General features: G+C 44.1%; 2 protein-coding genes across 2 annotated transcripts; one reads left to right on the top strand and one right to left on the bottom strand.

Annotated features, from left to right (window-relative positions):
- Positions 1-15,115: 15,115 nt before the first annotated feature.
- Positions 15,116-19,779, bottom strand: LOC311322855 (T-cell differentiation antigen CD6-like; the record flags this gene model as incomplete). The annotated part of the gene is made up of 10 exons (XM_084454973.1): positions 15,116-15,300; positions 15,534-15,599; positions 15,707-15,790; positions 16,319-16,393; positions 16,941-17,048; positions 17,256-17,393; positions 17,656-17,967; positions 18,155-18,469; positions 18,630-18,908; positions 19,728-19,779. The coding sequence occupies 10 exons, from the start codon at positions 19,777-19,779 to the stop codon at positions 15,116-15,118; spliced, it is 1,614 nt and encodes a 537-aa protein (XP_084311099.1).
- A 2,882-nt stretch (positions 19,780-22,661) lies between these two features.
- Positions 22,662-25,272, top strand: LOC311322854 (G1/S-specific cyclin-E2-like; the record flags this gene model as incomplete). Its single annotated transcript, XM_084454972.1, has 11 exons — positions 22,662-22,712; positions 22,834-22,891; positions 22,975-23,013; positions 23,154-23,302; positions 23,393-23,528; positions 23,622-23,768; positions 24,154-24,249; positions 24,374-24,508; positions 24,685-24,796; positions 24,899-25,056; positions 25,150-25,272. The coding sequence occupies exons 1-11, from the start codon at positions 22,699-22,701 to the stop codon at positions 25,270-25,272; spliced, it is 1,167 nt and encodes a 388-aa protein (XP_084311098.1). The 5' UTR covers positions 22,662-22,698.

Raw genomic sequence — 25,272 nt, 5'->3', positions numbered from 1 at the left:
AAGCTAATTTCAAGATTGCATATCTTTTTTTATAATTATAGACTGTGCCATTGTTTTCTGTTATTGCATACTTGATTATATTTAGAGGCTTTTCATTAATTGCCTTCTTGTATTTTATGCCTGCATTTAACATTCGTTTTTGTAAAGCTCAATACCAATTTATTTCACAGACTCCCGCAATGTAAAAAAAAAAAAATGTTCCAGAAATATGTCACAAATTGATTTGTAAGTTATTGTAAACAATGAAGGCTAAGTGTCCGACCGAAACACTTCCAAGCACTCAGATCAGTTCAGCTCCATTGTAGGCCAATAAAAGATCATGCTTTGGGGGAACTCACCAAAATTATTTAACCCAATGAAAAACATATTCGTACCTAACCATAACCCATTTGGGGTATATACTTAACCCTAACCCATTTGCTTTACCTGTAAAATGTTAGTGAAATAGGTAGATTAAAATCTTTTGAATTATGCATTTTATCATATATTCTAATGTTTTATCGTGTCAGTGCTTTTGTATGTCTATTACTGTAGTTATATGTTTGAGTCAATTGCCCTTTTGCTCATTTTGGTCAGCTACATTTTGTTTCCTGGCAAGGAGTTGTTGATACTGTGTTACCATAGTGACATGCTCATACTACTTGTGTGTAGTCCACTTAAGAAAAGTCTTCTCCCAACAAACCTGTTTGCTGATTTGGATCAGACACAAGTTGAACCTGTCCTCTCCATCAAGCCAGCACTCTCTAACCAACCTCACGATACAGAGATCAACATAGTTTGTGGGCCTACCGGAGTGGAGCATATAGTATTCTGTTTGTTTAATGATCAGAAAGAGTGATTGATTCAAGACTTGACTTGACTCAGACTTTTCATTCACAATTTCCCAATGCTGTGTTGCATCCAGGGATGAATGACTTGAGTGACAGTGTGAGGGGTGAAAGTAGGGTCAGCAGACAACTTCCTCCAGAATAAAGCCCTGCGTTCCATGGGTGGGCTGGATGTGTGTGTGTCTGGGTGTCAGGGGGGCAGAGGGACAAACAAATCGGTAGGCAGATGCAGGGAGCGACCCTGTGTCTAGTGCCACATTCAGTCCTCGGCCTGGCAGACAATGGCAGGCGAGGATCCTGCCATCAGATTAAGCATGCCCTTTCCTCAAGGGGTCAGGGGTCAAGTGGCCCATTGTCTCTGTGGACTGTGTGCATTCTACAAGGTACACATCCCCTAAGAAAAGGCTGGCAATCAAGAGGGAGGGGGGGGGACAAGGGACAGGAATGTGTGTGATGCCTTCTGCAGTCCAACCCTGCCTTTCTCTGTGTGGAATGGCTCCCTGTCCCACCAGGCCCTATACAACAAGGTACCATATAAAAAGGGGCGGCTACTTTAGGCAGCTGCTCTGAGCGGCCATTGGAGAACAAAGGGCTGGAATGCATAGTCTCTAAAGGGACATCTGGTGGCCCTCTTGGGCCCTGTTTCACTGTGGAAGTTTGGCTGTGGATATATCAGCGGAGTAACTGAGAGTTAGCTGTTGTAATTAGCAACATAGTAAAAAAAAAAAATCAGATTCAGTACATGTAACAGTCACTTCCAAATGTGTAAGTTCTCATTTTGGGGGAATAGCTTACATTTGAGATTGTTTCACAATGAAAAGTGTTTTTTCATAAATTAAGTGAATTATTATTATTCATTATTGGCCTATTCTGCAGTTTGCTTCGACGATCCACCTCTGGGAGTTCTGTATTTGAATGTATTTGAAGCTCTGATAACCTGCTCTGTTGTGGTTTGGACACAACACATAAGCTACTTCCTCAAAATTAGTCTCTCCTGTCAGCTCAGAGGGAAAAGTGATGGTCCTGTTGTCTTGACCTCCCTGTTTGCTCTTGTTCAACCTCCTTTTGAGCGGCTTTAAAGCGGAAGTCCTTCCTACCGAGGAGTCAGAAACCCCTAAGCCCTCTGACTGATACAGAGGCGGAGGAGAGGGATCGCGCGGTCGAGTGGCTAAGCAAAGTGATGGAGGAGGAGGTCTATTTTCATAGCAGGAGGTCAGGGGGACACTCTCTAATCCAGGGAGAGAGGGGGTCTTCCATGGGTCACTGCTGTTAGCAAACAGTCCTCTTGAGTATAGCCGGCACTACGCACTGCATTCTGGGCCTGACTCGCCCTGCGTAGCCAGCCCTGCTCACTGCGGGGGCCTGGGCCTGGCCATTCTGGGCCTGACTCGTCGTTCCGGGGGACACATGGCTGAGTCCTTACTCTCTCTCTCTCTTTGCTCTCTAGAGGAGGGACCAGGGGCTGAATGTTCTAGAACAGTGTCGACACAGCGCACGCAGTGTTCTCCAGTAGGTTCTAACGCAGGGAGACACGCTGTTTATTGTGACCCGCTACTCGGGAGAACGGTTCTCTCATGTTTGGGCCTGATGTATGTTATGTTTCATAACGAGGCACTGTGCACATGTCTCACGGTCTTGCCAGACTCCTCGTCACTTAACATTTTATAGCGGTGAAGTTTTACACGGCTCAGAGATCTGCACCTGAGCAGAAGAGTCTGCCGAGAACCTAGAAGATAAAGAGAGAGAGAAAGAGAGGGAGTGAGAGAGAGAGAGAGAAAGAGAGGGAGTGAGAGAGAGAGAGAGAGAGAGAGAGAGAGGGCGGGAGAGAGAGGGGGAGAGCTCCCTGTCCCAGAGGAGAACCCCATCACTCAGAGTCTTGGCAAGGGAACAAACAGGGAGAGTTAGAGAGGGTGTTCCCTGCCTGCTCAGCTGCCCTGCTGCAGAACCCTTTTACTGTCATACCGCCATAAAAATGATGAGGACATGCAGAACAGGCACATGTTTGTAATAGTGTTCTATTATGAACTTTCTCATATGAAACACGTGGCTCTCATTTGGTAGAGATTGTCTATGGTATATACACTTGACATTAGTTTTATGTGAAGTAGTATGATACTTAAAGAGAAGGGGTTTAAGTAGAACCAGGGCGACCCGCGTTCACGTGCTTGGACTGAATGAATAATCAGGGCCTGGACTTCTTTTGTACATTAGAGGCTTGGTCTCAGTGACAGCGCTGCTAGTGTTGTTTTACAGTCGGTCTACATTGGAAATGTGAACCAGATGAGGAAGGTCTCCTGGTAATTAAAAATGGCTGCTGAGAGCTCTTTACTACTGCCAGATCACAGATCATCACTGCCTTCTCACATCAAAAGGAAATGACACAGGACACAAGGCAAACCATTAGTGAGTATATTTCCCCCGAAAGATCACAGGCATTCATTGGCCAGTTGATTACCTACAGATTGTCCGTTTTTTTCACTGGCCCTCACCAGCAAGGAGAGATGTAACGTTCAACGCTGGACATTTTTTGCTCTGCGCTAATTTAAGACACTGCTAGCATATGGTTTGTCTGATAGGACATAGCTGCTGCAGTGTTCTGGCACCTCTGGCCCTGCTGTCTGGTGGTGTTAGTCCTCTGGGGAGCCCTTTAGCTCTGTGTGAATATCAAACCTTGCTGAGCCATTTAGCTATCCTCTAGTCTAAGGTGCTGAAGGCTGGACATTTTTGAACACCTTGTAAAATTATTTGCAGGTGTAATAAGCAAGGCTACACCAATTCCAACCTTAACATAATCGCTTCTCCTACAGTAACATTCCCCTAAAAGAAATGTGGGCAAGTGGCATTTGGGGGAAGTATAAAAGCAAGTCTTCAGGTCAATAAAAATCAAAAAAGCTGTTATTGACTTTGAAGCCCTTTGCCTTTTGAGGGAAACCCAAAACCATCCATTTCTGGCGAGCTGAGCTCGTTGAGGCCGGGGAGGAAATGCGCTGTGACACTAACAGGCTGAAAGAGGAAGTGTTGATGGACTGAATTAAACAAGGGGGAAAGGGTTGGGGGGTTGGGCCATGACACTAATGTTTTCCATTGACAAGACGGAAAAGCCCCGTTGCTGTGCCACACAGGCACACACACACACGCACACAGGCACACACACACACACACATACATACATTCATGTATTTCAGAGAACACATTCAGTCAGACTCTCTCTGGCATACATTTGGGCTCTCACCTATGCATGTTTGAGAAACAAACTGTTTTGGTTTCTTGTTGAAATATTGGTTTCATTCCACTTTATCCAATTAGCCTGCGGAGGAAAAGAGTTAGATTGCCTAGTGCATAAACATACTCTGGTACTTAGCAATATTTTCTCACCCAGAGAACTAATTTAGAGGTGCCAAATGTAGTTTAATGTATCTAAACAATGGCTGTATTTCAGTCAACGGCCTATTCATAAGAAAACCACAGTTTTAAACACGTTTTGGGCTACTGTAACTCAACAGTGCACCAAACTATCTGTTTTCAATTACAGCTCTTAAGCTGTCTAAGGAAATGTATGGTAACTTCTACAGGAAATATTTTACATGCGATAGCCATAACAGCAGAGAATTATAGTTTAGCTGACGTTGACTGCATAAACTGCTGGCTCTGTTTCTTCTCCTCTCCCAGACAACCAGTGGTGAATAAACAAAGTTCTCAGAGTTGTCAGAATAAAGAAGCAATCTTTGGGCCATGTGTGTATTTACTGTATGTTTCTCCACGTTGGGACAGAGTGAAACAAGAGGAGGGTGGTGATGAAAGCATGTTTTGATCTACTCAATCTGTAAGCCACTTTTCATATTTGGCTTTGAGAGGCACATGGCATGGGAGAGGTCACCGTGTATGGGCCTGAAACTCCGGGTCAGACAAGACCTCCCACTACGCACTAGTAAGCATCTAATAATGCGCCCGGGCCTGGCCAAGCTTCCCTCGGAGTCTCTGATAAGGTTGTCAATCAACTCCACACCTCCGGAGGGCTGTCTGGAGCTCTGGAGCGCCGTGGCCTCACCCATGCTCTCCTGCTCACATGGCTGGGTTACCCTAACCCTAACCCTAACCCTAACAGCTCAGAGGGACGGGTGACCCGGGACACCGTGGAGAGTGTCATCGGCTCTGCTGTTCCAATTAAAAAACAGATCTAGTGAGATGTATAGAGGAAGGAGAACATGGACAGGTCAGCATGACCGTTTTCTTGATTTCTTGAGTCGTTGGTCAGGCCCTGGTCCTTGCTAGCCTCTTTCACCTTTAGGTGTTGATTGCTCTTAGAGCCCTATGTCTAGATTGGGGGCTTTTCCCATGGAGATTAGACGATCTGCTTTAAAGCTGTTTCAACAGGTCACTTGTGGAGGGTCAAAGGTCAATTGCATAGTAGTACCTAATGGTAGCAAATAACGTCAATCACTTTAAACGGACCAGCGGCAAGACTTGTGCCTGACTTTAGGTGGAATGCAGGGAATCCAGGGGTTAAGCTGGTGCCATGGAGCGGCAGACGCAGTCTTAGACACGCGCACACACACACACACACACACACACACACACACACACACACACACACACACACAGGGAGCTGAATAGAGGGCTGGTAGAGCTCACTCACCATCACCTACCACCCTCAACCACCACTATCAATCTTCCAATGACCTCATTCCATCTGAGAAACGGTAGGGGCCCGTGGAAGTGGTGTGATCAGGAATGGCTGCTGCGTAGTCCTGTCCTCCTCACTAGTCCCCTGGTTGTGGCTGAGGTGAGGTATTCTTCCCAGGGCCTTTTATTTCCTTCAATGAGAGAGGCGCTCTACTGTATAAATGCCCTCAAGTTTAGATCACATGATTTGTTAGGACTCTGTAATTAATGACCCTGCCTCAGGCGAGTAAACAAATGACGAACGCGGATGACTCATACCCACACAGAGCCCTCACCTGGCTCACCGTCTGCGCCAGACTGCGATTCCCTCACCGGGGGTACAATCTGTGATCTCAGGGAGCAGGCTTGACTCCAGCCAGCTACAGTCCACTTCACCTGCCAATCCCCTGAGTCACTCCATGCATAGGGATGCCTGATTGGACACAATTACTTCACAGTAACAAATGACATCAGCTCACCTATGCTAAAGCTTCCACACCAGAGGGTTCACTACAGTGCAGGGTTCAGGATTCTGAATCCATGTTTCACGTTGTTATGTTGCCCCGGCAAATAGTGTTAGGGAAAGCATCAATGGAATCGCAGCCGCCATATCTTGCACGTACAATCATCTCACTCTGCTGATGGAGTGTGTGTGTGTGACAGTGTGTGTGTTCATGTGTGTGTGTTTGTATGTGTGTGTGTGTGCGTGTGTGACTGTGTGTGTAATCGCGTGTGTGTGTGTGTGTGTGTGCATGCGTGTGTTTGTGTGCATGTGTGTTTGTGCGTGTGTGTGCGTGTGCATGTGTGTGTGTGTGTGTGTTTGTGTGTGTGTGTAGACGACCCTACGGAGAGGACAGTCATACTCGCTCTGAGTGCCCGCCGATGATGGATGATGTGTGTCTGTGTGTGTTTGAGTGTTTGTGTGTGTGTGTGTGTGTGTGTGTGTGTGTGTGTGTTCGTGTGTGTGTGTGTGTGTGTGTGTGTGTATGTGTGTGTGTGTGTGTGCGTGTGGACCACCCTATGGAGAGGACAGTCATACTTGCTTCGAGTGCCCGCCGATGATGGATGATGTGTGTCTGTGTCTGTGTTTGAGTGTGTGTGTGTGTGTGTGTGTGTGTTTGTGTGTGTGTGTGTGTGTGTGACTGAGAGATACTACAGTATGCCAGTCACACAAGGGCTTGAACATTATAATAAATGCTTTGTTTTGTTTTCCTGTGGGGGCTTTGTATCCATTTAATGTCCTTGTGTAAATATCCTTCTTCTGGGAAAGTCTAAGGCGGTTTATGGCAGTCCATCTGTCATTCGCTGCAAAGTAAGATTGATGATGCGAGCGCTGACTGATTAGCACACAGAGCAGAGAAGTCTGTGTGCCACTCCACAACATACACAGCACACTAATAAACCACGATGCCCATCTGGACAGGGATAAACAAGTATCAGGATGCCCCTACCGCCTTCATTAGATACGTGAGGGAGAACACATGGTACATTTATTTCATACCCAGTTTTACAACACAATTTCACCGTCCATTTTATTACTTTGCCCATGCTCAATTTTACTTTTTCTGGAAAAAATGTTTAAAAAAATAAAAACACGCTTCTATAACGTTTTCCACCAATGAGAACTGTCCCAGAGGGTCCCAGGACCCTAAGACCAGACTGGTCACTTAACCTCCCTCCAGACACCGTGCTCCCCTCCGACTGCTGCTTTAACACACCGGGTCACACTGACACTCAAGAGGAAGTATGTTAACGATCTCCAAGCACCACTGACCAGGTTTAAAAGATTGCTTAATTCTGCTGTTGACCTGATTAAGGGGCAGATGACTGGTCTGCAGAGAAGAGGCCTGGACCGTTAACCGCAGCAAGGTGCCAGAGAGAGAGAGAGAGAGGTTAATGAGCTAAACGCTGCGCGGCCAGACCAACTTTCAAGTCTGACTTTACCTCTCTATACAGACCAATAAACGTGTCTTGTAAAAACCGCTGTGTACGGCTGACTCGACGGCTCCGCTCTTCTCCGCTGACTCTCTCGTCAATCACAAGTCTCTCAACAGAGGCTCTCAACAGTCACATTCAAGATTTCCGTCGATGGAGAATGTTAAACATTGTAAACTATAACACCATCGTCAGGTTTGAATGTACTGTAGGCCTGTGTCTGGTACAGTAGTCACAGAGACTGAGGTAACGAGGACTGGCTGTGCGTGCACAGCGTGTATGGGGAGGCGCTGACCCACGACAACCCAGATAGGTCCACTGAACTTAAAAGGTGAATTGGATCAGGGCCCCTGCTCTGCTTCTCAGCCTGGAGCCTCCTGATGAGGGCTTAGCAGCAGCAGTGAAAGCTACCTAATGAGTAATGAGTAATCAATACTATTACCCAAACTGGCTAATGCATCCAAGAGTCTCTATCAGCAGGTGCTACCGCCATTTACAACGTGGAGCCAGACTATGCTAAACCAGCCCATGTTAATCAGAAGAATGTGCCAGGAACAAATCAAACATTGTTAATAAAACTAGTAGCCTAAGGGAGAGAGGGAGAGATGTTGGTGAACTAAAATGGCTTAACGGACGTATAAGTATTACTGCTATGCTATAAGTCATAGAAAGGACTTTGAGTAATGACTTGAAATGGATTTTAGCCTCTGTGCTACCATCTGGGCTTTTACCTAAACGGATGACTTCACTAGCTCTCATTGGCCAGAATCCACTCCTTGTAAAGGATGTTGGGTCCCAATAAGGGCAACATTGAACCAAAACCGAGATTTGCACAACCAGGAAAGGTACAGAATGTGTTGCAGGCAATTTTCTACTTTCCTTCGATTAGTTAAAATAAATAACACGTTCTATTTCAAAATGACCTTTTTCATCGTATATTAATCTACATTCTCCAGTGGTCCACAAATGATACCTTTTTCCCAATAAGCTATGATAACACGGCAACAGGAGTCTGAAGCTTTAGATTATGGTATAATATATTAAGAAGGTTTCTTGGTTTGCTAAGTGAAAAAGATACCCAGTTGCAGACTTCCCCCACTGGCTTAACAGAAGAATCAGAAACCCCATGACAGAGTATTATGAAGTAAACTTTTAGGGATTTGCACTGACTAACACTGCCACCCAGGTCAGCTAAGAACACACAGGAATTCCACCCCAGCTTATACGGTCCATCACTCATATGATTAGTAAATTACTGTTTACCCCTTAGTTGTTATCGCTGCTTTCTTTTGGGCAAAGTGTGTCGATTCCATCATGCCCAGAACACAGGCCATGGTGGTTATGCATAACAGGTTTTGCTTTAGTTGCTTGAGCTATTCGTTTTGATTCAGGTATTCACCTTTTTGGTATATATAACACCGAAGTTATGAGCGGAGCTGAATCCATTCCCCGTATAGGCTACATAAAGCGCCTTAGAGAATTAAGAACATAATCTTTTTGGTGGAAATGATTTAATGAGTCAAGTGAAAACACTGGGTTTAATCTTTTCATCTGAAGGGTTTTTGTTTCCCTTGATGTTCTTCACCACTAAAGCCTTCTTAAGATTCAGATTTATCAAAGTTATCAGATATCGATCAATAGGAGCATGTGCTTTTCTGGAGAGTCTCTATGATACAAACCTCAATATGGAATCTGGGTTGAGTTGTGGGTGGCCTGTTGTATGTTCCAGATTCTATGACATGTGAGAGAGATTGAGTTTCAAAAGCAGTCCGGGGCCTTAATTCATCTGTTTATCTGGGTGCATAACTATGAAGTAAAGATGGGTGAAAATCACCATGAACTCATCCAAAAATCATCCGTATCCGAGCAGAAACGTCCAGTTCTGAAGCTCCAGCTGAAACATAACATACAATGCATGCTTTTGTTACACCTCAATCCATTCAAGGTTTTGTGCTGGAATCTGTCCTGGCCCACATTCTGTGTCCACAATCAATAGGATCAGATCAATGATCATAAAGATCAAAACCCATAGAATATGCAGAACCTGTAGAATGTAGAATGTGAACCGGTATTATATCTAAAAAATAAAGAATGCAGCCTATGAATCCCTATTGTCCTCCTTTATGTTCAGGGTGAAACAGTTTTGTTTAAATCTTCTCTAACTGTGTCATTGCATTGGACCATTTTGGAGCCAACCAGACGTTTGGTTTGATACTTTGCAGCTGCTGGAGATGTAATGGGCCGAGCCCAGTGGTGCCAGGGTTGGTTTATGTTGGCTCAGGATCAGGATTGGGCCACTGTTCAGTTCCTGTTTCAAAGGTTTTCACAGCGCATTGGATTGCTCCCTCTGCAACTCACTATAAATAGATAGCTGTCATATATCATTAGACGTAGTCAAATGTCAGTGTTGTTGAATGGTAGAGATTTTATGGACTCACCAGTTATTTCAATTACTCTAATGAAAATAAGTTTTCTTATTGACTCCTGTCAAATATGATCTTACAACGCCACCTTGTGGTCGAGAAATTGCAAACAAACATGGCAATTATTTGGCATTTATTTCTCATTATTTTTATATCAAATATACAAGGATTTAGAAAAATATAAATGTACATACAATGCTACATTACCTACAGGACGATTGCCAAGTCTTGCAAAATAAAGCAATAAGAAAAAAGTGTAGGATTTAAAGACAACTCTACACCCCAGGTATTAATCAATGGAACACATGACATTGTGGTCTATTCTATTCACATTTGTTCAGTGCCACTGAATTGGTTTTGCATAGTTTTCAATGTCATCGTAGTCACTCTCCGAGGAGGGGTGGTCAGGTTCAGGACTCACCTCCAATTCACCCAATGCTGAGTGCCAAGCAGGGAGGCATTGGGAAAAAATTTATAGTCTTTGGTATGACTTGGCAGGGATCAAACCTCCGACCTCCCAATGTCAGGGCGGACACTCTAACCACAAGGCCACTGAGCTGAGAAATTGAGAGATATTAAGATCTGTGTGCAAGTTCTGGAAGCTAGTAGCTATACGTGTCTACATTACTGAATAGAAAACGTATGTGCTGCGACTAAATAGTTCTATGCTAAATATTTTAAAAAGCCTTTCCAGATGAACTAGAATCTTACTTTATGGTGAATTATATGTCAGAATGCCAACTAACACCTCGGTGAGTTTCTTGTCTTTGAAATTGAGAGTTTAACATGTTTTTTGAATGATTTTTCACGGTGCCCACCCACATCCATTGTATGACCAAAACGGTGGTAGAGCAAGTATCAGACTTTCTCAAAAGTGCTAGTTTTATCAACTTTTTGATCTGAACCATTGTATATGATCATAAGTAACCTTAAAACAGGGCTAAACATGATTTTCCCCTTTACTACTCCTTTAAGATAATTCTTTTTGTATTACACTGTCTTAAAAAGTATATATTTTTTATAAACCTAACATTAGAGTTACATACAGCTGTTCTTTTGATAGTTCTGGACAAATTTCATTGCCTGTCCTATGCACTTCCCTTTAGGTGTTGAAGTAACTAGACCAAGACACAGTGGCTTATCTGCTGGAACAACCTGGAGCTTAACGCTCTAAAGACAGTAGAAAAGGTGGTCGATTCCAGGAAGAGTTAGGTTAGGCTGCTAACCCTAACCCTAAGAAACAATTATGTGTTTTTGTTTGATGGCCACCGTACTGGAAAAGGAAGTTATGTTACCACAAGTGTGATTTCAGCATTTTCAGTTCTATTAATACATCCATGGATTTCAGTTGGGAGTCGAGCTGAGCTGTGCACTCCAGGCTGCAATGTATGAACACTCCTTTTCAACACTTAGAAATGCTTTCTCCAGGCATCAGCATAATATGTTGCACAAACACAAGTACAACATACTATCAGTCAGAGGGAGAACAATAGAGCTCAGTATAATTAGTATGCGTCAGTGCTGCACAAATACAATAGCATACCGTAGGCTATTATCAAAAATAGTTAAAGGTATAATATGTAATATGTGGATTAAAATAACCCAACACGGGATTTATTGGACAAGGATACAATCACATGGAACACTGGGATGTTTCCCTAGTCTCTCTCTCTTCCTGCTTCTCTGCTGGCTGCGGCTGTGGCGCGAAGTCGTGGCCTTTGACTTCCCTCCCCGCATGGTGTTATCAGCGTGCCTGCCTGCTGGGAGCAGCGAATCTGTCCGGCTGAGTTGCCTACCATTTCCAAATCGAAGTCTCAAGGTTTGGTTGAGATGTTAAATAGTGCTCTCTCGGCCCACCCCCCACGCCTAGGCCTGCCCGTTTAGGGCCTAGTGAAGCTAGATTGGTGTAGGAGTGACCATACAGACATGCCTGTCACCCTAACATGATGTCTTAATCACCATTGGTTGTCAGTCTGGGTTGTGTGGTTTATAGTGTCCCATAGAGATGTGCCATTGATACCCCAGAGGTGAGACCCCCCCTGTGGCCTAAGTGTGACCTCTTGAAACCCACTACCCCGAACGGCCACAGCAGCAGCAGCATCAGCTGTCTCCCTCACTCTATCGACTACACAGTGTCCACGTGAAAACAAACAAACACATTAAATCAAATACATAGCAGTAATACTCTGTAGATGTTAGAGACATTTCTCCCTAGATTCTTCACTCCCTTCCATAGATCTATGGGTTCTCCAGCTGCATGTTATAGATGTCACTGTTGGAGCTTTAGAATTTCAATAATGGGTTTTTATCCACAGGGAAAACCTGCTTTATGAACAAAACTGAGATAATATTAATTATGAATAAATAAATTAATATATTTATATTTCAATCCCTCTCTTCTCTCCAAAAACTGAGGAGAACTGTCCTCCCCTGCCTCAATGGAAGAGCCTCCACTGGTATAGTCCCATGAAGTCATCCCTACCGGGTCTTGAACCCCGGTCTCTCGGGTGGGAGTCCAACAATCTGACCACTACTGTGCAGTGGAGACCGATTTTGGTGTCCTTCTTGATTTTGGTGTGTTGGGACTACTGCCTCTTGTGGTGCCAACAGAGAGATGCAGGCCAACATTGTCGGGCATGAGCGAGGGAGGGAGGGAGTGATAACCCGACAAACGCTATACTAGCTGCGTGTTGTGCTTACATAGAGCATAACTGTTGTGGTTTTCACATGCCATGATCTTTAGAAACGTCTTTCGAAACGAAATAGCTTCCTCACTTGCTCCAGCACTAATGCGCACAGCGCGCAATCGTTGCTCCAGCACGCTGTGCGCATGCGTGCTGGAGCAAGTGAAGAAGCTATTTCGTGTCTAAAGACGTTTCTAAAGATCATATTACAGAGGCATGTGAAATACCACAACAGGCCTATGCTCTCTATGTAAGCACAACTAGCGATTCATCAAGACAGATTGATGAAAACAACCGTTTCGCGGCAGAAAATAGATTTTTAGAAGCTGCATTCTCGTTGCCCCCACCACCGCCATTACATGGATATACTGGCTCGCGCTGGATTTTAAATTTCTTCTACATGCCTCCGAACTACACCAAAGTGATCTCGGTGAGTCAAACGTCTTACAATATGTCGTAAATAAGGTCCAGGTTGTCAAAAACGAGCATTGTCCTTTAATAGAACCCTCTACCCACTTCAGTACCATGGACAGCGCGACCAGGTGACGCTGGCGCCAATCAGCTCATGAGAACCTGGCTACTGCAGCCCCGGCAGAAATAATCAACCAGACACAAAAGCCCAGTCGAGGAGGCAAACTCTAGTCAGTTGACTCAGTAAGTTCTGCCGAGCCGCACCCGTTGAAACGACTTCCAAAAATCCCTGTTTTTCTCATCTCGCCCTCGGGTGAGGACCAAGGACACGGACCTGGAACCTACAGTAGGCTAGGCCTACAGGCCTACGGCTGAAGGACCCAGGCGAATCGAGGCAGCTGAGAGCTGACCCTCGGACCATTGAATGTTTCTTTCATGCACGTTTTGAGTTTTGTTTGTGCAAATAAACGCGCCGTTCGCGCTCACTCGCTCCTGCCTCGACATTCATCCTGTGCTCTACTTACCTCTGCTCTCATTGGTGATTTTATAGGGGGGGCAGGGGGGGCAAGTGCCCCCCCTGATTGGACAGCCCAACTCTGCTCAGATTCTTAAAAAAAAAAAAACTTTTATTTTTACTAATTAACACAATTATTAAATACATAATTGTGGTTTGTACCAGTTTGTGTTAGATCATCATTAATTTTAAAAGTGTATTTATTACTTAAACTAGGCTACCTTTAAAAATATATATATATTCATAATCCACTAATGGCACAATTCGTCCGTCGAAAAAAATGAGATCTGACTGTACTGCTCAGTGCTCAACAAGCTACAACTAGCCAACCTGCTCATAATGGCAAAAAGAGCTATAAAAACAATTTACCACTTCTTCATAAAATAAAATCTGGCAATGCTAATGAAGAAGCTACCACTCGAAATGACAGCGCAGCAGGTGCAATCGAATGCAGAAGTGCTCCAGAGGCTATCGGAGCTAGCACTAGCACTAGCAACATCACCATCGGCGAGGAAGCTAGCACCAGCAGGCAGTTGCAGTTTGATGTTGTGATGTTGGGTATGGCCTAGTGCTCGGTCATAAAGTCATATTGACATGCTCGTGGTGTCTAGATGAAGTTTGATGCGTTGTACATATTGAATTGTCATACGGATTTCTTATTAGCATACTGTTCACAACTGGTATTCTTTGTAAATAGATGGGACGAGACGGCAGAACTGTTTTTTTTTTTTCTCACGTCAAAATGTTGCCCCCCCTACTCTCAGAGGGTAAAATCGCCTATGTCTGCTCTCATTGGCTACACTCAGTCGCTCATTAGAGTGGCGCACTAGCCCTACTCGGTTCACCACGGATCTTCTAAACGTCAAGTTCCTCTTTTCATTTTTTTCCGGTAATTTAGATTTTTGATCATTGCCTCACACACGAACACACCAATTCTTAGACTGTTGTTCAATGATTACAGATCCGATTTCTGAACATTATTCCCGATTAAACTGTAACATATTTGCGGGACATGGACAGACAGTCGGCGTATTCGTAAAAATATTCACACAACCTAATATTTATTCACAAACACATCAGCGTCAGGATTGCTGTCATAAACCCATTCTTACGTCTCGTCATATTCAAGTCATACTATGGCTTGCGGTACGTGCGGTAATGGATGAAGGATTTAAAACAAATTGATAATAAGGACTATATATTGGAACATTTTGACTGAATTAGATTATTGAATAGAGCATATTATTGAAAAAGAAAAGGTCAGGAGTGCTCGGAAGTTCAGACAGGTGTGGGGAAGGAGCTGTTTGGTCGGGAACACAAAAGACTGAGCTGGGGAGCCTATACACGCGTAGGCTATAGCGGCATATCTCAATACAAGCTTTTTGGCAGTTACTTTTCTTTTTCACGCCCTCTCCTCCTCTCTCTCTGGCTCCTCCTCCTCATCTTGTGGTAGAGAAATGCCAAACAAACATTCCAAACTTTATTTTCATCAAATATACATGCATTTAGAAAAAAATATTCATTTACATACAAAACTAGCCTACTTTACCTACAGGACAATTACCAAGCCTTGCATAATATGGATTGACAAAAAACTGAACACCTCAAGTTCTCCAGTGTTATTAAATGGAACACATTACATTGTGGTCTATTCCCAGTTCAGTTGCATTGAATTGGTTTTGCATTCTGATAGTTTGCAATGTCATCATAGTCACTCTCTGAGGAGGGGTGGTCAGGTTCGGGACTCACAGGAGAGTACATAGGGCCCTCATCACCGCTGCCTTCAGAAGGGCCTGAGAAACAGACCAGTGTGTCAGGAATAGCAATTCCCCTTGGTGTGCATACTGCACACCAAGTACAACTGCGCAAGTACAAAAGTCACCGGAAAGCCAGAAAAGCACAACTGCGCAAGTACAAAAGTCACCGGAAATAGTCAAATGACTACAAATTTGCCAAGATGGCGCGGTACAATAGGGCTTCATTTGTGATAGCGGTCAGTGAATGGAGTGGCTGTATCCAGTTCTATTAATACATCCATGATACACACACACACACAAATCAAGAACCATTCATTTACCTTGATCATGAGAGTATGTTTGGCCAGAGTTAGAGCACACTGAGGCCTGACATGGATTACTTTCCTCTGATAGGGACAGAACAAACGGGATATTAAAAGAGCTATTGTAACACTGTCAGGGTGTCTGGTTTGTAGTGCTGCTGTTACAGTATGTGCTGTCTATGGTAGCTTACCTGCTGCAAGGAGGTTCTCTACCTCTGGCCCTGTGTTCTCATAGCATTCTCCTGAGGAGGTGCTGGAGGACTCAAAGGAGTCAACTGCAACACACACACAACAAACACCCGTAGCTTTTAGAGGTCATGATCCAAACAAGGGCATCGCTTTGAATGGTCTCTGCATTAATTGTGCAGTCAACTTAATTATCATGTGTTTGAGAATACTCACTACTTGGGGTGGCAGTGTTGGTTCCTGAAACTCTACCATAACCATTTGTTGACAGAAAGTGGTGGTGGCTTGCATGGGCTCCAGGTACCACATCACTGGGACCGCCAGCTGAAACAACTCAAGGTGCAGGAAGGATTGTAATTTACATTTACACACTGCCCAGAGCGAGGCCCTAAATGTAGTTGACCCTTCACCATTAAGCAGCAGAAGAGGGAGATGGTGGTATCAGTCTGCTACTACTGCAGTGCAACATGGGAGATGGTGGTATAAGTCTGCTACTACTGCAGTGCAACATGGGACATAGTGGTATCAGTCTGTTACTACTCCAATGCAACATGGGGAATGGTGGTATCAATCTGTGACTGTGTAACTAGGCCTACTGCAGTGCAAAATGGACTCACCCTCCTCAGTCAGACTGTCCAGAGCCGACGCCCTCATCAGGGGGTTCCTCATGTCTTGTCTGTAGCATTTAGAGTCTAGATTTAAAGTCAGCGATTTGATATACAGTATTAGTGTTCTGAGGAAATAAATATATTCTGTCAAATTTAATTACAAATAAAAAACAGAACGGTTATTTCCTGTGAAAACTAAAAGGAGCAGTGCTCACTCCTAAAGGTGGATAGATGGGCTGAGGGATCTGGTTCACTGGCTTCATAGTCTGTGTCTACAGAGGTGCTGTCCATGCTGCTCAGCTGGGGCCAAGGAGCGCTGGAGCTGGAAGGAACTTCATAACAAGCCCAAAATATGTAAAATGACTGAGTGTTCACTATACGGTTCCTAATATGTTCAAAATAAAAACAGACCCAACAACAGTTTGTGTATATGAAGGATATTCTAATTCTATAGAAACTGTCACTCTTATAGTAAAGACCAGGTTCCAATCCCCATCCTCATAACTTCCAGGTGAATATTTGAAATAATATAGCATTATTTGAATTATTGGTAACATCTGAATTATTGGTAGCAACAAGTATGTAGAATGGATGTGTACTTTTAGGAGCATATTTGGAAGTGTTCACTAACCATCAATCTCAGTGGGACAGCTGGTGACCTTGATCAGATCAATAGTCTCTCTGTATTCGTTGTCATGACGTTCAGTCGGTGCCTGCAAGTTGGCGTGTCTCTTCTGAACTGAGAGAGCTGTGAAAGATTTGGTTTTCAAAGTGATACTTGTATAATTACAATAGTATGAAGTATGTAAGTAAAGTAAGTAAATATGTGTGTACGAGAGTGTTTGCGCATGCGTGTGAGTGTTTGCAGGGGTGTGTGTGTGTGTGTGTGTGTGTGTGTGTGTGTGTGTGTGCGTGCGTGTGTGTATATAGCTCCATTAGGACTTACTGTCTTTCCTTTTATAGCGGCAGCAGAGCACAGCGTTGGTGATCAGAGCTATAAGCAGAATGAACGAGAGCAGGAAGCAGCCCAGCAGCTCTGGTGACATGGATGGAATGAGGCCCTCACTGGCTGTGGTCACTGGGCCTGAGAGAGAACAATACCCAGTAGGGCCAGAGTCTTAAACCTCATATTCATGTTTTCAATAGTTATAGAAATGCTGAGATTAAAATGATTACTTGTCGTCATCATCATGGTTGTTGATGTTGGACCAGATTGTGTTGTAAATTGTAGCCCCAGTGAGCCTGTGGATGGGATACAGAACATACAGTATATTTGTAGTCACAGGTTCAAGCTGATAGACCTTCTGAGCTGTCTTGTACGGGGTAATACAATTTTGGAAACTAACCATTACAGATAAGTGCTGCTGCCTTAGACCTCAAGCAGAATGGTGGATTGGCAATTTCCGAACAATCCCATAGGTCCTTGTACGGAGTGAAACACCTGTAATACCACACTGTTCCATTGTTGTGAGTGGTCAAGTGGGGTTCAAATCCATGCATCTGATCAGGTGCCCCGCAGCCCAACTTTGAACACACCAGAGACGCCGTATCTTGCTCCCAACAATCGTAGCAGACTGAGCCCCAGGTTCCATTACGATGGATCTCCACCTTCCCAGAGCAGTGGTCCAGGCCTCCCGTCAGCCTCACAGCTTTCATCTCTGGAGAAGGGGACAGGGACAGCAGGGATGAGAAGGGTGTACATGGATGTACATTACTCAAGTACCACCAGATAAGTAAAGCTGATGGAAGTAAAATAAAGTACCAATTCATTCAAAAAAAAAAGAGTACAATGGGGAGAATAATATTCCTTAATCTTACAGGAAAGCCCAGAGTGTGATGTTTTACCTGAGCAAACCACCCCAGCGTCCTCCTTGTGTCCACAGTCGTGGCCCTCCTGGGTGGCTGGGCACTCCCACAGGTTTCTCTCCTCGCCCGTACAATTAAGCTCATCCAGGTAGACGGGGCCCTGGCCCTGAGAAAAGGAGCCGCCCTGCCCTGACACCCTGAGGGCATAGCCACAGCCCAGCTGGCCACACACCACGTGACCCTCCCTCATGTCCCACTGGTCGTCACACACCGTGCCCCACCGCCCGTCCCTCCATAGCTCCACCCTGCCAGCGCAACGATCTCCGCCTCCTGCCAATTGCACAGCCTGGTGCCCTGCAGCCCGACAGGATAGAGCCAGAGTTACCATGACTGTGTAGGTTGCAATCTATGTTTCCTATTTATCATTTGTTTTTTCAATTCAGTAACTCTCATTCTTTGCCACTGAACTGTTTTAGTGGAGACTATTTGTGTTGAAATGAGCATGTCATCTTACCACAAACAACTTTAGACAGGATTGTGCAATTGGTCCCTAAAGCCAGTGAGCAGTTCTGAAGGCGGTGATTCTGGTAGGAGCAGCCCGCTAGGCAGGAACTGTTGGGTGGTGCGGTGGTTTCACTGCAGCTGTAAACTCCACCACAGCCAAGAGCCTGACAGATCTGGAGGATCAGTCTATCTCTGGACTCTGCAGTGAGTATGACTGAAGTCTCACTTCCAGGCGTGTTGAGACCCCAGAAGCATCCGCTGGCGTGTTGGGTTATGTATGGCTCAGCTGCTGAAGAGTTGCAGTGAGAAACACAGAATGAATGCATATCTCACTATGATGAGATTAGGAGAAAACATTGGTGCAGCAACACTGAGTGGGTAGACCCGGGGGAGTGATCTCTTCCTCTGACTGCATCTGCAAAGTGCAACATTTGCAGGAAAAACCCCAACCACCTCCACATCCTGTGACACACTTGAGATGCTGAGAACATACTGTAAGACAGACAGAGAGGTTTAATCAAGTCAAGCTCTGCTGCACCAAATATTCACTGAATGCTGTGGGAAGTAAACAGTGTGAAGTGGCCCTATACTCGAGAGTTTGGCTTAGCTGGAGGGAGTTGATATAAAGGTTTAAAGGTGGCAGTTGAAGACAAAATACTTACAGTTCAGCTCAGTTTGATTCCTGTCCATGTCAAGTACTTCAGGCTGGGATGAGTTTTGGCCAGTTGGATTGTGATCAGCTGAAAGAGAAGAAAATTGTGTCCTATTCATATGATTGTTAAGGCGACCTGGCACGAGTACAGTCATTTCTCAGGGTCCTCTAACATCTTGTTCAAGTAACACTTGACCAAGCACCATCCCTGGTTGGTATTCAGGGTGTGATGTGTAAAATGTGGTTAGCCTCGATGACATATACAGTCTGTGACCACAGCATATGTGCTTTATTACATAATTACTGTACATTACCGAACAAGATCTTGCCATTACTGGTAAATATGGTAATAAAAAATATGAGCCAATCAAACATAAACAATCTACAATAAAGAACAGAGAATATGTGATGATAGATCTCAAGGAATTGTAGACTAAGGAGTAAAAGTACTCTTACCTTGACAGAGATACAACACTGGGAAGATCACAATGAGATCCATCAACTTCATTCTGTTTCAGTCAGAGACACACTAATGAGAAAGTCTCTGAAAAAAACTCTGATCAGACACTGATCACTGCCAGACCTCACACTGTCTAAGATGGCATCGTTTGTTATCTTTTGTAACTGCCTGCAAAAGGTGTGGTTTTCTCAGGCATGGAGGAGCGTATTAATCTCATTTCCCTCTTAGTTTCACAAAGCCTCTGTACTTTCCTGAAGCACTTCAGTGTGAGAAAATAGAGCCTACAAACGTCTAGTCAAATGGAGTCCAACAACTTAGCGCACAGTAACACTGTCTAAAAGTTATATTGCAAAGTTATGGGATGAATGTTGTTGTTTTTTAAGTCAAAAGGGTGTATGACATAACAAACATCCAACAGAATCTTAACATGCAGAGTTCTGCAGATACATTTTACACGTACACAGAAAAACACAGCAAATGCATGCAGAGTAGAATAGTCAGTTACCCACTGTTAACATTCAAAAGAGAGCTCTCTTTTTTACCACCTTAAATCCAGCCCCCTAGATACCCTCGATTCCAAAGCCATCCAAACCCAAGAGCTGAGCCCAGAGAAGAGTCAACTGTGTCAGCTGGTGCTGAAACTAACTGTCCAATCTCAGACACACTCTGATCAGACTCACACATACTGATTTCCAAACACCAATCAGAGTTCACCAAATGATAACACAATGTAAAGAAAACTATTTGGAACACTGTAAATAAATAAGTAAAAGCCAAAGTACATTAGAATGTTGTCTGGCCCTAGATTATAAATTGGCAGAATATCTCTCTACTGTCAGAGATAGAAAGTAGAGACAGATCCTAGCCAAGTACATAGGCTCAGTGACCATAAATTGGCAATCGAAAAAGGACAACACAAAAAAAGGCAACCAAAAGCAAATTTGATCACTGTTCAAAAGGTGAGGTTGAAACAGCAATGCACTTCCTCCTGTAAAACATTCAATGAAATAAGAAGCATCTACTTTAACAAGTTTTAACGTGCAGACTTCAAAGAGCTTAATGACCTTTCAAAATTGTAAATATTCCTAGGAGAGGGAGACAGGGGATGTATGGCTGCCACAACCTGAGGGACAGTACTGTGCAGTGACCTAGACACACATACATACACACGCACACACACGCGCGCGCGCGCGCACACACACACACACACACACAAATATAGGCCTACACGTAGGCCTATACATTGTGATTATTATTTTTGTTGGTTAATTCGTTCTATGATTTGGCAATATTTACGTACTTATTTCCTGCCAGTTGATGATACTGATAGAATGCTAGACTATAGTATAGTAAATTGCCAGTTTGGGAACCTTTAGCTGTGTAGGCCCTAGGACTGGAATGAGGAACTGATTAGCACTGATAAGTAAGGACAAGCGATTACACGAATTCCAACGTAGGCTACCTGTACCCAAACTTGTTACACATGGCAAAATACACGTTCTATTCTATTCTATTGTTGAATTGAATTGTGTATAAATAATGGATCAGAACCTTTTTCGCTATTAGATTTGGGTCAAGACTTGGGAGCGTCTGAGATTTGAGTTGGCCTGCCGCTCAGTGGTTCTCTTGCTCCCTCTCCAGTCCACTGTTTACATTCTGAGCCGAAAGCACGTTGTCACAAGTCTCCGTCCTATTGGTTAACAGGATTTGAAACCCCGCCCGGCTCCACGGCTGGAGGCACCAGACAGTTTTGACAGCCGGTGTTGATGACAATGAAGCGCACAAATTCAAAATACAAAATAGTTTATGAGGCCCTCTGATATAAGGGTGTAATAGTCGTGATATTCAGTAGACCTGGTATTTAGCTATTTATTTAGCTATGTCTTTAGACATTTTAGAAACTGTAGAGAAAAGTCTATCACACTACAATCAACATCTTTGACCTCCCCCCTATATAAACGAGAAATACCAATAAAGAAACCAAATTAAATGTTTCTGACTCCAAAGGTAAATACAATTTGCCTTTTCAATTAGTTTTATTTTCTCCAAACAAGATATAATTCTTGGTTCTAAAAGCTACACATGCGCAATGTCTCTTGACAACAGTGGGAGTAGTTCAGCGCCCAGCGCCAAACTTATTCATTCTACAGCAGCAGATCCGGTAAGCAACACCGCATCCTACACACTAACAACGTTAATGTCGTCTTAGCTACACTATTTCAGTTCGCCTATCTGCATTGTGACATTGATTACATTGTTTTTATGTACTGCAATGCAATCAAGACTGTTAGCTAGCTAGTTATTTTAGATAGATGGATAAAGTTGTGCTAGATAGCTGCTCTAGTGCTGCTGACCAGGCTCTTGGTTTTGGGGGGCTTCTCGACTCTTAGGTCCTGAATTAAAACTCATAATCGTTAAAGTTGATAAATGTGTAGAGCCTGCTTTGCAAAAGTCATGCCCTTGAATTCTGTAACAAAATGCATGTTGGCGGTCAGCTTTGTTCTAGTTAGCTAGCTATAGCTATGCTAGCTCATTTAGCAGGGAGCAGCTGCTATTTTTTGGAGGGACTGGTATCTAGCCAGCTCTTTGTGTAGTAGTTGTTGGTCTTTTCAAATACATTCGAATTCGATGAATACATGATTTCTGTCCAGGACTATGTATATTTTGAAAGAGATGATGCAGTTATGAAGATTATTCCATAGCCTATTAGTCATTAGGCATCTATTTTCGCGGGTAGTAAGTTTCCAGATCCAGTCAAGATTACGCGCTCAGCAAATCTTGGCGCGTAGCTATGTCTAGCTATGTTAGCTCTAAGTTTAAATAAAGATATGTCAAGCTAGCTAGCTAGTTGGTTAACGGTATACTATAAGGTATTCTATTAGTAAGGTTTTGATAGCTAACGGGGTTATTTCCTTTTTTCCAGTGGGAAAGACGGCTCAACGCTTTGCTTTGTAACGTTAACTAATCATGACTAGACGAAGGTAAGGACAGTAGTCAACCTATTTGTTTGTTTGACGCTAGCCTATAGCTACATTCCACAAGGAACCTATACTATGCTGCTATTGACACACTTTCTCTCTCTAATGAACCTTTATTTTGTAGTGGTCGCCTGCATTCAAGATCCGAAAATGCACGAATTCAAAAAGGAAAGATTACAAAGGTAAGAACTGCCCCCTCTGGATATATGCTGTCGAATGGTTTTGTTTTACTACTCGGTGGTCTAACATTGGCCTTTTATTTCAGCAAACCAACAAAAGGAAGACACAACCTTTGTCAAGACAGGTAGGCCTACATGCACTGGATGTGTCCTACCCTATGTCATGCAAACACTCCAAAACAAAAACACTACCTTTCCCCATACTACTACATCCAAGTAAAACAGTATATGATAACATTATTTTATCATTTCATTGCCATTTTAGAGTCAGTTGGTCCTGGAAGGAGTTGCCAATCCCTGCATTCTTATCGAAACACCAGAGAAGGGGGTGGATGTGGGCTGTGAACAGTCTCGCTATGTTGAGTTGAAATCCACAGATGTCTTGGTACAGCCATCTCCTCTCCCCCTCCTCAGGTAAGTTGAGAATGGACCTCCTGTATGCTTTAACAACTCCTGACACAGGTACCTTGTTTGTGAGCCGAGTTGTGTGTTTGTCTTGACCAGCTGGGGCTCTCCTGAGGACGTGTGGGAGAAGATGCTGAGTAAGGAGCAGAAGTACAACCACAGCAAGAGCTTCATGCAGCGACACCCCAGAATACAGCCCAGGATGAGGTCCATCCTCTTGGACTGGTTACTGGAGGTGCGTGCCAAGGGTTGGTGTTCTGTACTGTAATGTCTGCACTGTCTCTACGGAGAGCTGAACTAACGAGTGTCTTACACACATGTGTTGTAGGTGAGCGAAGTCTACACCCTCCATCGGCAGACTTTCTACCTGGCGCAGGACTACTTTGACAGGTTCATGCTCACCCAAGAGGACGTTGCCAAGGACAGTCTGCAGCTCATTGGAATTTCCTCACTTTTCATCGCATCTAAAATTGAGGTAATGTCTCAACCGTTTTTGAGGTCCTGTGTTCTGTGTCTTGTATCGTTGGTTATATAGTGACAGTGTTAATGATCTTGATGTTGGTGTCACACCTTCTGATCCTGAGCTATTGATCATGGTTGGTTATTGTCTCTTTAGAATGCCCTTCACACCCTCCTCAAACACATTCTTGCCTGTACTCTCAGTAAACGTGCCACCTTTCACACATTACATCAGACGTCTGCTACACACTAGGGAAGCTACATAATCTCAGACTGCTGCTAGACATCAATGAAGCTGTGTCTTCTATCACCTTATTCAGAGATCTGGGATGTATTTAGTGGGGGTCAGGGTAACGTTAACCAGTGGGGAAAAGCTGAATGTTACACTATTGTCTTCACAGGAGATCTATCCTCCCAAGCTAGCTGAGCTTGCCTATGTGACAGACGGGGCCTGCTCGGAAGACCAGATTCTTCAAATGGAGCTTGTCATTTTGAAGGTAACCGTAATCTGTACAGTCACCACACTAACACAAAGGCCTCATCGCATGCTTCTGCAAAGGAATAGGAAAAAAAACAACTGTTATTGCATGCATTTCATTCATTTCCTGGTGCGTTTTGCAGGCCCTGAATTGGAATCTTTGTCCTGAGACGGTTGTGTCCTGGTTGAAGCTGTACATTCAGATGACATCACTGACTGACCACTCTGATGTTCTGGTGCCTCAGTTTTCCCAGGAGATCTACATCCAGGTCACACAGGTATGTTGGCTTGCTGACCCTGACCAAACAACTTTTATTTTATAGATACTAGGCCTGAGATTCAACCTAAACATAATGCATTGAAAAACAGTTGAGTCCAAGTGCTGCTCTTGCTGATGACATCATTAATTTACGACGAGATTGAGTGAGTGACTTTGACATAATTTTCCTCTCAGCTTTTAGACTTGTGTATCCTGAACATCAGCTCGTTGGACTTCCAGTACCGGGTACTGGCTGCCTCTGCGTTATGTCACTTCCTACCATACAAGTTGGTAGAGAAAGCCTCAAGTAAGACTACATCCCCCATAATGCTGTCTTCTACTGCCTTAGCCATAAGCAAAGTGACACTCAGGAATGTGATGACTGAGCCGGCTGCTTCCCTCTCCCCAGGCCTGTCGTGGGATGACATGGACGGCTGTATAGACTGGATGGCCCCCTTCGTGGAGACGGTGGCTGGGTTTGGCAGGGTGCAGCTGAAGGACTTTGTGAAAGTGACGTCGGACGACCGACACAACATCCAGACACATGCAGACTACCTGACCATGCTGGTGAGTTACCACCCGGTCATCCCGACCACACATGACCCTCTTCAGATGCGTCGTGAGATCTGAATGACCCACATTCTGTTCTTGTCATTTCAGGACGAGGCCCAGCAGCGGGGGACTGAAAACCAGATCCTAACTCCACCCAACAGCACAGAGAAGCCTACCACACTGAGCCAGGGACGGCTGAACAGACACCTCTCTGGTCTGAACGAACACTGA

This window comes from Borostomias antarcticus, assembly GCF_949987555.1.
Source record: "Borostomias antarcticus genome assembly, chromosome: 21".
Taxonomy (NCBI): domain Eukaryota; kingdom Metazoa; phylum Chordata; class Actinopteri; order Stomiiformes; family Stomiidae; genus Borostomias; species Borostomias antarcticus.
The sequence above is the reverse complement of the archived record's forward strand: the minus strand, read 5'-3'. Positions and strand labels throughout refer to the sequence as shown.